At 48.7% G+C, this 17124-nt stretch overlaps 1 protein-coding gene across 1 annotated transcript in view; it reads right to left on the reverse strand.

Moving 5' to 3' along the window:
* The window catches only part of ITIH6 (inter-alpha-trypsin inhibitor heavy chain family member 6), a 269579-nt gene that overhangs the window by 12548 nt on the left and 239907 nt on the right, over nucleotides 1-17124 (reverse strand). The window contains exons 12-13 of the mRNA XM_078664550.1: nucleotides 2488-2532; nucleotides 2290-2403 (exon numbers count right to left, since the gene is read on the reverse strand). Coding sequence (XP_078520676.1) covers nucleotides 2290-2403; nucleotides 2488-2532 — 159 coding nt within the window. The remainder of the gene's footprint in view (nucleotides 1-2289; nucleotides 2404-2487; nucleotides 2533-17124) is intronic.

A 17124-nucleotide genomic window follows, 5' to 3' on the forward strand; every position in this document is an offset into this window, starting at 1 on the left:
CATCTACTTTACTGTAAACATGGAAAAAACTTAAAATAGGTATTACCTGATGAATTCTTAAATCCTGGCACCAAAAACTGCCAGGTCAACAGCTGTGCAAGTTATATCGGCTGAGTGGTTTAAAAACGAGAATGTTTCCAGCTGAAAATTAAGAAGTGGAGACGCGAACTTGTGTGTCGAAGAGCACTGATCGCATTAAACTCCATCACAGAGATGACCCACACAAAGCGGTGGGGCGGGTGGAGGGGGTGCAGGCAGGGAAGGCGTTGGGGAGCACGGGAGGGGTATCGAAGGGGGTAATAAACAAATAAGACTTACCTGAAGCTGACGTCCGTGTCATGCCTCAGCGTTCTTCTTCCTGGTCCTAGCAGACACAGGTACAGCATCAGAGACTACCCTGTCCCTGTGCAATCCCAGCGCTCCTCTCATGCTATAACCAAGCATGAGAGCAGCGCAGGGATTGGCCTGAGCTGGCTGGATTAATGCTCACTCAGGCACAGGGAGTCTCCGCTGTTTCTCTAACCCGGCTGTGCAATAGAGCTAGGTTGGAGAAACGGACTGTGCATGTCTGTTTGGTCCACCTAAGATGGCCGGCCAAACAGACATGCGCACGTAGAAGTGCACAGACCACTCCATTCCTCCTCCCTCCCATGGCCAAACCCCCCTACATACGCTGGCTCAGCCAGCAGCTGAAAAATAAAACGATAATAAAATATAATTGTCTTTTTCATCCAGTGGGCGACGATCCTCCGCCATTGTGGAGGAGCCGCCACTGCTCCATTAAGCATTCAAGAATACATCTACATTTATTGTCTAAATAAATGTAGAAATATGCCAGTTTCAGCTCAATTTTTTCACTAAATCAAAAATAGATATGGAAAATACAGACAGAAGCGTAAAACAATAAATACCATAAAACAGGGAGTCCTAACTATAAAACAACTCTTGACGTATATCAGAAAGGTCTAATGTTTAAGATGTTTATATGATCCAAATATGTTGTGCGGGAATTAGAACATGGTCGAACAGTTCATTCGATCATCTTACCTCCAGCTAATGGCGGATAGTTCATTCGTCAAAATATCAAAAAGGACTAGCTATTTAGGGAAAGGGGGGAGACTCAATGAAGTACGCGTGCCTGCAAAACCATTGGTTTGTTCATGAAGCCCTCACCCACCAACCTAGTTGGTGGCATGCTTCATCATCGGGCCCACCACAGTGACACCGAACGTGTCCCGGGTGTGCTTCAACGCCAGATTACTGCGGAGCTGGTATGTTGCTGAGTGTGCAGTGTAATGGGTGAGAAAGTGAAGGTTTAAAAAGCTATACAGTGGGTCCCAGTACCCGAGGGTAAGTAAATAAATTTTAATGACTGGGCCCCTGTTAGCTACTAAAAAGGCAGACGGACGTGGTGGAGTGCGGATTATGACCTCCAGCGTCCTGTGTGGTCTACATGTTTCAGCCAGGCCTTTTGTTTTAAAACTGGCTTTCCTCAGGACCAAGTGAGTATGTGAATAAAGTGCAATTAAAGATAAAATTCAAAATTATAGTGATTGTGTTATTTTTCTTATGTGTCGCACTCCCTAAGGTGCGTTTATATGTTAGAGGGGATTCCCTCTTGCTTTGACAGGCTATTTGCTGTAAAAAGCTTCCTTGGGTCACCATGCAGAGAAAGAGACCGGGAGTACCGGTCTAGATCCTCCTTGGACCTGTCGTCCTTCTGCGGTGCCCGAAATGAGTTCATTTCTCCATCTTACCTCCAGCTAATGGCGGATAGTTCATTCAACCATCCTACCTCCAGCTAATGGCGGATAGTTCATTCGACCATCTTACCTCCAGCTAACGGCGGATAGTTCATTCAACCATCCTACCTCCAGCTAATGGCGGATAGTTCATTCGACCATCTTACCTCCAGCTTACTCCATGTTTTGTTTAAAGAAAATCAAGTTGACCAAGTGGCACCTTTGCAGTTACAATGTTTGTCAGGAGACTGGCGCTCCTGGCTGTAGTGTTAGATGTCTTTGTTTATGCTCGCATGTTGCTTTGCAGAGTTTGCTTTGCAGCATGGCTTTATTGGGGAGGTTGTGAGCACGTGGAGGGGAGAAACGAGTGCAAACACAACTTACATTATGTACAAGACGTCCTAACGTCAGAAGGCCCTGCAACAATATAACTCTGGTATCGAGCACTGGTAACTGGGGCAGGGGGTGTGCACCGTGCTCTCTGCCTAGTCCCCTCTCTCCCTGTAGACACAATTCACCTTGTAGGGTACATAGATAGGTGCCATACCTGCGATGGGGTCCGACAGAAGCCTCAGGACGTCCTCGGGGCGCCCGTCCACCGTGAAGCACAGCTTGTCCTGTGAGGAGGGCAGGCTCACCACAAAGTGAGGGTCACCATCAGCTGAAAGGAACAAGAGAACGAGGGTCACTCTGACAACTCTGGCTCATGCAAGCGTAAAGAAACTATGTGCATTCGGTCTCTTACCTGAGGACGTAAAGGTCTGCGCTCCAGCCGAGCCGATGATGTAATCTGGAAAACAAGAGGGGAAGCATGGTGACCTCTCTGGCCAAAAACATCAGCCCATAAGCATCTGCTCCACCACCCCAAACATACACCCGCTCCACCACCCCAAACATACACCCGCTCCACCACCCCAAACATACACCCGCTCCACCACCCCAAACATACACCCGCTCCACCACCCCAAACATACACCCGCTCCACCACCCCAAACATACACCCGCTCCACCACCCCAAACATACACACGCTCCACCACCCCAAACATACACACGCTCCACCACCCCAAACATACACCTGCTCCACCACCCCAAACATACATCCGCTCCACCACCCCGAACATACACACGCTCCACCACCCCAAACATACATCCGCTCCACCACCCCAAACATACATCCGCTCCACCACCCAAACATACACCTGCTCCACCACCCCAAACATACATCTGCTCCACCACCCAAACATACATCCGCTCCACCACCCCGAACATACATCCGCTCCACCACCCTAAACATACATCCGCTCCACCACCCCAAACATACATCCGCTCCACCACCCCAAACATACATCCGCTCCACCACCCAAACATACATCCGCTCCACCACCCTAAACATACATCCGCTCCACCACCCCGAACATACATCCGCTCCACTACCCCAAACATACACCCGCTCCACCACCCCAAACATACATCCGCTCCACCACCCCAAACATACATCCGCTCCACCACCCCAAACATACATCCGCTCCACCACCCAAACATACATCCGCTCCACCACCCTAAACATACATCCGCTCCACCACCCCGAACATACATCCGCTCCACTACCCCAAACATACACCCGCTCCACCACCCCAAACATACATCCGCTCCACCACCCTAAACATACACCTGCTCTACCACCCCAAACATCCATCCACTTCCACCACCCCAGACATGCATCCACTCCACCACCCCAAACATACATCCGCTCCACCACCCCAAACATACACCCGCTCCACCACCCCAAACATCCATCCGCTTCCACCACCCCAGACATGCATCCACTCCACCACCCCAAACATACATCCGCTCCACCACCCCAAACATACATCCGCTCCACCACCCCAAACATCCATCCACTTCCACCACCCCAAACATACATCCGCTCCACCACCCCAAACATACATCCGCTCCACCACCCCAAACATACATCCGCTCCACCACCCCAAACATACATCTGCTCCACCACCCCAAACATGCATCTGCTACCACCACCCAAACATACATCCGCTCCACCACCCCAAACATACACCCGCTCCACCACCCCAAACATACATCCGCTCCACCACCCCAAACATACATCCGCTCCACCACCCCAAACATCCATCCACTTCCACCACCCCAGACATGCATCCACTCCACCACCCCAAACATACATCCGCTCCACCACCCCGAACATACATCCGCTCCACCACCCCAAACATCCATCCACTTCCACCACCCCAGACATGCATCCACTTCCACCACCCCAGACATGCATCCACTCCACCACCCCAAACATACATCTGCTCCACCACCCCAAACATACACCCGCTCCACCACCCCAAACATACATCCGCTCCACCACCCCAAACATCCATCCACTTCCACCACCCCAGACATGCATCCACTTCCACCACCCCAGACATGCATCCACTCCACCACCCCAAACATACATCCGCTCCACCACCCCAAACATACACCCGCTCCACCACCCCAAACATACATCCGCTCCACCACCCCAAACATCCATCCACTTCCACCACCCCAGACATGCATCCACTCCACCACCCCAAACATACATCCACTCCACCACCCCGAACATACATCTGCTCCACCACCCCAAACATCCATCCACTTCCACCACCCCAGACATGCATCCACTTCCACCACCCCAGACATGCATCCACTCCACCACCCCAAACATACATCCGCTCCACCACCCCAAACATACACCCGCTCCACCACCCCAAACATACATCCGCTCCACCACCCCAAACATCCATCCACTTCCACCACCCCAGACATGCATCCACTTCCACCACCCCAAACATACATCCGCTCCACCACCCCAAACATACATCCCCTCCACCACCCCAAACATACATCCGCTCCACCACCCTAAACATACATCCGCTCCACCACCCCAAACATACATCCGCTCCACCACCCCAAACATACATCCGCTCCACCACCCCAAACATACATCCCCTCCACCACCCCAAACATACATCCGCTCCACCACCCTAAACATACCTCCGCTCCACCACCCCAAACATACATCCGCTCCACCACCCCAAACATCCATCCACTTCCACCACCCCAGACATGCATCCACTCCACCACCCCAAACATACATCCGCTCCACCACCCCAAACATACACCCGCTCCACCACCCCAAACAAACATCCGCTCCACCACCCCAAACATCCATCCACTTCCACCACCCCAGACATGCATCCACTTCCACCACCCCAAACATACATCCGCTCCACCACCCCAAACATACATCCCCTCCACCACCCCAAACATACATCCGCTCCACCACCCTAAACATACATCCGCTCCACCACCCCAAACATACATCCGCTCCACCACCCCAAACATACATCCGCTCCACCACCCCAAACATACATCCCCTCCACCACCCCAAACATACATCCGCTCCACCACCCCAAACATACATCCGCTCCACCACCCTAAACATACATCCGCTCCACCACCCCAAACATCCATCCACTTCCACCACCCCAGACATGCATCCACTCCACCACCCCAAACATACATCCACTTCCACCACCCCAGACATGCATCCACTCCACCACCCCAAACATACATCCGCTTTCACCACCCCGAACATACATCCGCTCCACCACCCCAAACATACATTCGCTTCCACCACCCCAGACATGCATCCACTCCACCACCCCAAACAACATACATCCGCTCCACCAACCCAAACATACATCCGCTCCACCACCCCAAACATACATCCGCTCCACCACCACAAACATACATCTGCTTCCACCACCCTAAACATACATCCGCTCCACCACCCTAAACATACATCTGCTCCACCACCCCAGACATACATCCACTCCACCACCCCAAACATACACCCGCTCCACCACCCCAAACATACATCCCCTCCACCACCCCAAACATACATCCGCTCCACCACCCTAAACATACCTCCGCTCCACCACCACAAACATCCATCCGCTCCACCACCCCAAACATCCATCCCCTTTCACCACCCCAGACATGCATCCACTTCCACCACCCCAGACATGAATCCACTCCACCACCCCAAACATACATCCGCTTCCACCACCCCGAACATACATCCGCTCCACCACCCCAAACATCCATCCGCTTCCACCACCCCAGACATGCATCCACTCCACCACCCCAAACATACATCCGCTCCACCACCCCAGACATGCATCCACTCCACCACCCCAAACATACATCCGCTCCACCACCCCAAACATACATCCGCTCCACCACCCCAAACATACATCCGCTCCACCACCCCAAACATACATCCGCTCCACCACCCTAAACATACATCCGCTCCACCACCCCAAACATACATCCGCTCCACCACCCCAAACATACATCCGCTCCACCACCCTAAACATACATCCGCTCCACCACCCCAAACATCCATCCACTTCCACCACCCTAAACATACACCCGCTCCACTACCCCAAACATACATCCGCTCCACCACCCCAAACATACATCCGCTCCACCACCCCAAACATACATCCGCTCCACCACCCCAAACATACATCCGCTCCACCACCCTAAACATACACCTGCTCTACCACCCCAAACATACATCCCCTCCACCACCCCAAACATACATCCGCTCCACCACCCTAAACATACCTCCGCTCCACCACCCCAAACATACATCCGCTCCACCACCCCAAACATCCATCCCCTTCCACCACCCCAGACATGCATCCACTTCCACCACCCCAGACATGAATCCACTCCACCACCCCAAACATACATCCGCTTCCACCACCCCGAACATACATCCGCTCCACCACCCCAAACATCCATCCGCTTCCACCACCCCAGACATGCATCCACTCCACCACCCCAGACATACATCCGCTCCACCACCCCAAACATACATCCGCTCCACCACCCCAAACATACATCCGCTCCACCACCCCAAACATACATCCGCTCCACCACCCCAAACATACATCCGCTCCACCACCCTAAACATACACCTGCTCTACCACCCCAAACATACATCCCCTCCACCACCCCAAACATACATCCGCTCCACCACCCTAAACATACCTCCGCTCCACCACCCCAAACATACATCCGCTCCACCACCCCAAACATCCATCCCCTTCCACCACCCCAGACATGCATCCACTTCCACCACCCCAGACATGAATCCACTCCACCACCCCAAACATACATCCGCTTCCACCACCCCGAACATACATCCGCTCCACCACCCCAAACATCCATCCGCTTCCACCACCCCAGACATGCATCCACTCCACCACCCCAAACATACATCCGCTCCACCACCCCAAACATACATCCGCTCCACCACCCCAAACATACATCCGCTCCACCACCCCAAACATACATCCGCTCCACCACCCTAAACATACATCCGCTCCACCACCCCAAACATACATCCGCTCCACCACCCCAAACATACATCCGCTCCACCACCCCAAACATACATCCGCTCCACCACCCCAAACATACATCCGCTCCACCACCCCAAACATACATCCGCTCCACCACCCCAAACATACATCCGCTCCACCACCCCAAACATACATCCGCTCCACCACCCCAAACATACATCCGCTCCACCACCCTAAACATACATCCGCTCCACCACCCCAAACATACATCCGCTCCACCACCCCAAACATACATCCGCTCCACCACCCTAAACATACATCCGCTCCACCACCCCAAACATCCATCCACTTCCACCACCCCAGACATGCATCCACTCCACCACCCCAAACATACATCCACTTCCACCACCCCAGACATGCATCCACTCCACCACCCCAAACATACATCCGCTTTCACCACCCCGAACATACATCCGCTCCACCACCCCAAACATACATTCGCTTCCACCACCCCAGACATGCATCCACTCCACCACCCCAAACAACATACATCCGCTCCACCAACCCAAACATACATCCGCTCCACCACCCCAAACATACATCCGCTCCACCACCACAAACATACATCTGCTCCACCACCCCAAACATACATCTGCTCCACCACCCCAAACATACATCCACTCCACCACCCCAAACATACATCCGCTCCACCACCCCAAACATACATCCGCTCCACCACCCCAGACATACATCCGCTTCACCACCCCAGACATGCATCCACTCCACCACCCCAAACATACATCCGCTCCACCACCCCAAACATACACCCGCTCCACCACCCCAAACATACATCTGCTCCACCACCCCAAACATACATCTGCTTCCACCACCCCAGACATACATCCGCTCCACCACCCAAAACATACAGCCACTCCACTACCCAAACATACATCCGCTCCTCCACCCCAAACATACATCTGCTTCCACCTCCCCAAACATGCGTCCGCTTCCACCACCCCAAACATACATCCGCTCCACCACCCCAAACATACATCCGCTTCCACCACCCCAAACATACATCCACTCCATACATCCGCTTCCACTACCCCAGACATACATCCGCTTCCACCACCCCAAACATACATCCACTCCATACATCCGCTTCCACTACCCCAGACATACATCCGCTTCTCTGACTTTGAAACACTTTATGACCCAAGCGCTCAACGCTTCAAGCGGCTCTTGGGATCCTAGGCTGGTCCATCGTTAGTGTCCACTCTTGATTCATAAATGCCCAATCAACCTGCCAGTGCCCTACACTCAGAGCTTCGGCGAGAGCTTTAGGGGGTAAACCCCTCTCTGGGTTTACCCCCTCAGGTCCTGTTACTTCTCAAGCAGCGCTTTATGATGCAAGTTTCTGTCGTCTGCACAGGGATTGGTTGGAGATGGTCCTTCCATGGAAATAACTCTAATTAATCACGACTTTCTCTGATTTGCTTTGGTGTTATCTGAGCATTAACATATCATATACTGCATGGCACCCCATGTCTGCAGATACTTTCTGCTCACGCGGAGGCATCGTTGAAGGAGGCTAGAGTGACATCATCTGATAGATGTAAACACCAGAAGTAACTCTTGGAAGTACAGATGGACAAGTCCTTGGAAGCCTTCTTACCATGGGACCTTGTGCCGGCCGCGGAAGGTCCACCCTTCCTACAAGCCTAGATTAAGGGACATCAGTTTCAAAGACTGTTCACTACTCATGGTGGAAAGGTTTCCTAAAAGTGAGATGTTATAAAATCTTCACTTACCGCATTAACAGGAAGCAGTAATGGCAGATGATGGACGGAGCACTAAAACCTTTCAGACACTCCCTCCAGTCACTATTAGAAAAGGGTTGAATCCATCATCGTTCTTGAGCTCACTCAGCCACCTCAGTTCAGACACAGATATATGCAAATCAGTCTTGACCCTGTGCCTCATGGGAACAGTCCAGACAGACATTCCAAGCCTGGTCCTCCCTGGACTGGAAACAAGCATCCTGAGACCGGTTTCTGGCTAACACCCCTCATCAGCCAGGCTAATGTGACGCCAGTGGCAAAGTGGGCAAGGGACCCACGTCTGGGCATACCCTGCCAACTTAGGGCGAACAAAGCAAACACAAGGAGATGATGGACGGAGCGCTGAAACTTTTCAGACACTCACCCCCAGTCACAGATCTGGGTTGAATCCATCATCGTTCTTTAGCCCACTCAGCCACCCCAGTTCAGAACCAGCCATATGCAAAGCAGTCTTGACCCTGTGCCTCATGGGAACAGTCGAGCCCGAACTGCCAAGCCAGGTCTTCCCTGGACCAGAAACAAGCATCCTGGGGCTGGTTTTGGGGTAACACCCCTCATCAGCCAGGATAGCTTGAATCCACTGGCAAAATGCTCAACACTGATTTGCATACAGAGTCTGGCAATATCAACAAGAGTAACAAGCGTAATGACAAGATAATCCTATTTACTTCTTCTCTAAACTTACCAAATTCTTATAACCTACCTGATGTTGAATCACAATTAATTGACACTAATACCCAGGCCAAGAGTAGGGCATGTCCCAGTAAAATACTATTCTGGAATGTGGCGGGCCTAATCACTAAACTTAACAATCCTGGCTGGCTGGAATTTGTTGACGTACTGTGTGTCCAAAAGACCTGGGTGGATACCGCACAGCACATTAATGGGTTTATGGGAGGAAAAAGGTTGGATTATCCACCCACATTTCCTATAAGATGAAGGCCCAAAAATTCGTTTTTACAGTGTCAAATATCTATTATCAAGTAGTAACACTGCACCCTGATGGGAAACATCCTTTACAACGCAACTGTTACAAAGCACTACCATTACGACGCAACCATTTCAACGCAAGTCATTACAACGCATTGCGCTGGGGGGCGCTCTAGGATAGGGAATAGTTTTAATTTACTATCCAACACCTTCCCTACCATCCACGGGGACTGGAGTTGGAATAGTAAATTAAACTATTCACTATCCAGCACCCCCCAACGCAAGTCGTTGTAACGACTTGCGTTGTAAAACTTGCGTCGTAAAGGCATGCGTTGTAATAGCATGCGTTGTAACGGCATACATCCACACTGATAAGACCCACTGCACTGCAATAGTCAATTTTTATAATAACTTCCCAGTTGTGCAAACAGAGGCAGTTCTGAGGCATTTAGAGGAGGATTTAAGTAAAATGCGGAAGGAATCAAATAAGGATATTTGTGTAATCTTCGGAGGGGACTTTAATATCGGCCTGTGCCATCATGTCGACGCAGGCGTTTGTGAATTAACATCTGATGACGATAATGATACCAGCCACTTTTCGCGACGACGAGTTTGCCGCAGACCATGAAATTTTTAATTCTTTTCAAAACATATCCCTGGTATAAAGAAGGAACTATTAATAGAATATGAAAAACCCTGAATTAACAAAACAGGTTGGTTTGATACCAAATGTAGTAAAGCCCACACAGCGTTAAAAATCGCCCTACAGAAGCCTTTAAGAGACCTGGATGAAAATTTTTTGGACTGCAGTATATGCCCCTTTCCTGGCTTCTAAAAATAACTCCAGTGTTGTGATCAATATTGGAGAACACCAATGGGTGTCCCATTTCTCCAAGCTCTCTATTGATAACTCCGATAAAGATCAACGCACAGACTTTAGAGCAAGTTCCATAAGCTATTTCCCTTTCGATATTGACTTCACCGTGGACGAGGTGATACTGGCCATCCAGTCGAGCACTGGAGGTAAAGCCCCTGGCCCAGACTGTATACCCATAGATCTTTTACAAATACAACTCGCTGTTGTGGGGTCCTTTACTAACCTCTGTTTTAAAAGCATGCTGTAAACAGGGTTTCATACCCATCCTGGGCGGACTCCATACTCGTCCCCATCTTCAAACAAGCATTGGCCGTGCAACATCGCGGAAGGCAGGCAGCCTTCGTTGGGACATGGGCGGGGCCTGCAAAAGAAACAGGAAGGAACCGCCAGGAGAACGTCCAGAACCCTGCAGCCTGAATGCTGAAGTCCCTGGCCCCATCAGAGGGACCGGGCGAAGACTGCATGGCACCAGAGGCAACACGGGGCTTCCGAGTGCTGAGGAGAGCCCCGCGGTGTGCCAGGAGACGGGCAAGGACCGAGCCGGTAAGTGAGAGCTTGCAGGCTGTGTGAACACAAGTTGCATGCACTTGCGGGGGGGCGCGTGTGTGTGCCTGTGTGTGTGTGTGCGTGGGTGTATGTGTGTGTGTGCGCATGCGTGAGTGTGGCTGTGTGTGCGTGCGATTGAGAGAGGCGAGAGGCTGACTTACTGTGAATGTGAGACAGGAGATGTGCATGGCGCCGGGCTGGGCGTGCGCGCCCACGAGGTGAAATCGCTGAGGGCTTGCGCGTGCACATCCCCTGTCTCACATTCCCGGCAAGTCGGCAACAATAGATGCTTCGCAGACGCAGTGCTTCGCACTGCTAACACAGCTCGACCTAAAAAGGGGATCGTAATGACCCGGCCTGCTACAGACCAATTTCACTCCTGGATTCCTTTGTGAAAGTGGTAGGGCGAGTCATTTTAAACAGACTGCAGACGTGGGCCGAAGAGAAGGGAGTAATCTTGGAATTACAGTACGGGTTAAGTCCAGGTCTAGGTACGGTGGATCAAGGCCTAAATTTAAGTATGATATTTGGAAAATACATTCAAGCTAAATGCGGGAACCTTTTTTTATGCTTTGTCGACTTGAGCTCGGCTTTTGACTGTGTGATTCACCAGAAACTTTGGAGCATCCTCGAGTCCATGGGGGTAGAGTTGCCGCTTATTAATTTTTTACGCCAGTTTTATCAAGGAGCCCAGGCAAGTATCTGATCTGGTCGTGCAGGAGAATGTAGCCCCCTTCCTTTTCACCTTGTATATAAATGGCTTAGGTGTTACATTATCCAGGGAATGTCGGGATCTACCCCGCATTGGTAAACAACCCATAGGAGCATTACTACATGCGGATGATGCGGTTCTTTTATCCCGCACGTAAACTGGTTTGCAAAAAAGTGTCACGAGTTTTGTAACATTCATGCCTAGCTGAGATCTCAATGTCAATATAACAAAAACGTATGTCATGAAATGTAGCAAGCCGAGTGTTAAGTGTCGAGACTTTGTTGTTGACAACAAGACACTGGAATTTGTCAACTATTTTGCATACCTTGGTGTTGTCTTTGACCAAGGGGGGTCATGGGCAGACGCCATTAGAGCAAGAAAGTTGCAATTTGTCAAAGCCATAGGAGCTCTGACAAACTTCGCCAGGAAGCTAGGGAAGCGTCCCATCGCCGAATTGTTCACAATTTATAAAGCTAAATGCATTTCAACCGCTGTGTATGAGCCGGAATATGGGGATATGTAAATGATGATTCACTGCAGACAACTGAGAACACATGTTTCAGATATCTTTTAGCTACCACAAACAGTACGGCTACGTATATTGTCCATGCCGAGCTGGGAATGCCATATCTGACCGAGCTGATTAAAATGCAGCCGGTCCTTTTGTGGCATAAGATCTGGTCAAGCGTGGCCACAGGTCTTAATAGGATCACTGAAAGAATATCAACTGAAAGAATATCGACCATCAAAAATATCGTAGAGAAAATATCGACAGTCAAAATATCGAGTTTCTATCTACAAACAGGTAAGTACAAAAATATCGAGTTAAAAATATCGTTTACAAAAATATAGTTGTAAAAAATATCGTATTTACTAAAAACAGTGTTAAATTAAATTAATATTAATAATTAATTACTAAAATATACTTAAAATTACTTAAATTAACTTATAATAATTAAATAATTAATGAAAGTTAAATAAATATTTTTTTATTTCATATTTATTAAACATATATATATAGTAATAAAATATAATAAAATAATACCCAAAAACTGAAAACTGACCCTGAACCCTAAAAATACCCCTTTACCCAAAAACTGAAAACTGACCCTGAACCCTAAAAATACCCCTTTACCCAAAAACTGAAAACTGACCCTGAACCCTAAAAATACCCCTTTACCCAAAAACTGAAAACTGACCCTGAACCCTAAAAATACCCCTTTACCCAAAAACTGAAAACTGACCCTGAACCCTAAAAATACCCCTTTGCCCAAAAACTGAAAACTGACCCTGAACCCTAAAAATACCCCTTTACCCAAAAACCCAAAACTAACCCTGAACCCTAAAAATACCCCTTTACCCAAAAACCCAAAACTGACCCTGAACCCTAAAAATAAAAACGATATTACTTCACTTACCTTAAAAACGATATTACTTCACTTACCTTAAAAACGATATTTTGGCTGTCGATATTCTGTCCTGTCGATATTTTCTCCAAACGATATTTTGGAGTCGATATTATGTCCAAACGATATTTTGGAGTCGATATTATGTCTGTGTACCGTCTTAATAGGGACGTGATTGAAGATTGCCTGAGCCTACAGCCTGCTTCAAGTATCCCATGGCTTAACTATGTCAAGCACTTCCTGACCAATCTGGGACATCCTGGATACTTCTGCAACCTTGTTATCATCTCTACCATCCAAAGGCAAAAACTAAAGACCATCTGCATTAACTTTTTAGAGAATTTGAGATTCTCCCTTAATAATGACAAACAGACTGTTAGAGAGAACCAACTGCTCTTGATACAACCAGGGATACAACCATACCTTTTAAATACAAAGGGAAGTTGTGACAAGATGTTATTGACACGCTTAGGTAATTTTCATAACACAGTTACATTTCCAAACATTAACGATTGGTCACGCCCCTTAGACCCTTGCCCATGTGACGATATATCCTCACAGACCACGATTCACATTATGTTTTTCTGCAATTTTTCTGCACCGTTAAGGAAAAGATGGATTTTGCCAATTTTAAAAGAGCTAGGACTGAGACGATGCCGTCCCGCATTTATTAAATTGCAACTTTTAGAAAATGAAATTTTGAATGATTGTATAACTAAATATATGAAAGGGGTGTTAGATTTAGAAAAACAATGTAATAAATATCTCATCCCCTCATTGCGAGCCACCGGATTTCATTTCTAACTCATGCATATGTTGAACGATGAAGTACGATGCTGAAGACTTTTTAATAATGTTTTTTAATCGCTTTTAAATCGTTTTGTAGAATTGATGTATGGTCTTCTTGTACCATGCTTTTATGATTTAATACTTGAATCGAATAAAGCAAATTTTGATTTGATTTGATTTGCATATGGTGGGTCTGAACTGGGGTGGCGGAGTGAGCTAAAGAACGATGACGGATTCAACACAGATCTGTGACTGGGGGTGAGTGTTTGAAAAATGTCAGTGCTCCGCCCATCATCTCCTTGTGTTTGCTTTGATTTATATGTTGCCCAGCCAATCCTAGGACACAGCAGCAAAGATTCCCTCTTGACCTGTCATCCATGTTTGCTACCAGAGACCAGGCTATAGAAGGCGGAAGCAGTGGCGTTGTTACCGCCTGGTTGTATCCCTCCTCGAAGGATGCTGTCCGTCTGTATCTCTACCTCCTTTCCCCTCTCAGAGTCCTACGGGGCTCCTCTCTCTCACCACTGCTGGTCATCACGCGTGCCAGATCTCTGGCCCACATCACATACATGCCTGTTCTAAGGTGACCTCCACTGACAAGCCGATGATTGTCCATCTGGACCTGGGGCTCTGGCCTCCACCTCAGCCCCTCATGGCGTCCTGCCAGGAACCCAACAGTGCTCCGTTGTGATCTTTCGTAAACCAGAGCCTAGAGTTGCTGTTGGCCGAGTGTCAGGACATTCCTGGCATGAGTCCATCTGGCCCCTGGCTCTCGGAGACCCCCCCCCCCCCCCGGTTCCTGAGGACACAGTTAAACCCGTGGGAGCTTTTCCCGCCAAAGTCCCTTCCGTAAAGAACAAGTCACCCCCCACCCCTGCACAGCACCCTCGCTGCTTTGTTTACCGGTGGACTGTGGGACATGCGTCCCCTCTCGCATGGACCACTGCAGCAGACTCACCAGTATCCACCAGTAACGCATGTTCCACCAGTATCCACCAGTAACGCATGTTCCACCAGTATCCACCAGTAATGCACATTCCACCAGTAATGCACATTTCACCATAAACGCATGTTCTACTAGTAACACATGTTCCACCAGTATCCACATCCCACATTCCACCAGTATCCACCAGTAATGCACTGTCCACCAGCAACACGTTCCATCAGTATCCACCAGTAATGCACATTCCACCAGAAACGCATGTTCCACCAGTAACACATGTTCGACCAGTATCCACATCCCACATTCCACCAGTATCCACCAGTAATGCACGGTCCACCAGTATCCACCAGTAACATGTTCCATCAGTGTTCATCAGTAATGCACGTTCCACCAGTATTACGCTCTAGTACAACGGATCGCTCCCAGGTTCACCATGGCTGTTCACTATTGAATGATCTGTCTATGCAAATTTGACGGCTTGACAAACATATGACCCTCAAAAAAACGTTTAAACTATTTCATTCTGTTGATTTTCCACTCTGCTTTGTCGCTTGTAGATAGGTTTCTTGTTTTGTTGTTACTGATTAGTTTTGTTTAATTAGGGAGGGCGGAACTCGCGAAGTTCTACTCTGAAGAATTCTGCGGAGTTTTGTAAAAACTCCATGAGATTCCGCGGAGTTCCGCCTGCGGCGAAATGACGCCCAGTCCTAATGAAGACAAGACTTCTGTCTCCTTCCATACTGTGTAGTTAGACCTGGCACAATCTGTAAAGTTAGATTGCAGTGCACGGAAACTTCACGTTACTGGGGTTAGGGTGAGGCGGCAAGCAGCAGCAGCCCTGCAGGTTATCTCACCCCCGGCACAGGGAAGCGAGACATTGAGTGAAACGTTTAGTTCACAGATCCTGCCATTTGCTGTAGCAGTGTTTGCGGGGGAGGGGTTATCTGTCGTTGATTAGCCCCTGCTTGCAGTTGAGTTGTCTTTGTTATAAAGTAGTGTTTCTGTACGAAACTCCCCTCTCTGAAATGTGAAACCCGGACCTCTGCTTCCCCCGCGTATGCCCACACCAGGAACAAGCATTTGCAATGCAATAGGTCTCGCATTTACCAGAGTTTGAGCTGTTGGCTTTGTAAATGATAATGCCTTTTTATTTATGTTTTGGTTTTTAAAACATAAATAAAAGGCATTGTCATTTAGAATGCCAATAGCTAAACACTCACAAATGCGATACCTGTTGCATTCCAAATTGTGTTTAGAAAACTCATGGAATGCATTTGCAGGGGCTCACTGTGATTGATGGCCGGTATAAGGAGGCGAGATATAGGACGGGCACTTTATAGCTAATGTTGTTACAGATGCATTTGAACAGAATGCTGTCACTTGATGGGAGTTTATTTTTGTATATAAACTAACAGGAATGATTTATGTTTCGGTTTTTAAGTACCAAGGAAAATGCGTCCTAAAAATGCATTCCATGTTGGGAAAAAAAGAAAAGCAAAACAGAAATCTAAACTGTTAGTTTATTTTAAAAACCGTCAGGTGAACGTGCTGTGTTTATAAAGCACATTGAATGCAAGAAATGCATTGTGGGGGCTCACTGTGATTGATGGCCGGTATAACAAGGCCAGGAATGCCTCTTTCGGTGCAGCAGGGTAAAACGACGAAGTTGGAGGAAATAAAAGCAAGCGCCCTGAACCTCCCACCCAATTCTGGAGGGTTGGAATGTAAGATCCCTGCCATATCAGTAGGTGACCCCAGTCAGTTTCTGAAAGTAAACATGCAATGCAGGCATTTATTTTTTATTTAATAAAATGACAACAATGTCGTGCACACGTTTAAAGAGGCTCCTACCTGAAGGGTCGAGTGCAGAAGTGGAGGACGTGCTGATAAAAGTGAGTG

Source organism: Lissotriton helveticus, chromosome 10, assembly GCF_964261635.1.
Source record: "Lissotriton helveticus chromosome 10, aLisHel1.1, whole genome shotgun sequence".
Classification (NCBI taxonomy): domain Eukaryota; kingdom Metazoa; phylum Chordata; class Amphibia; order Caudata; family Salamandridae; genus Lissotriton; species Lissotriton helveticus.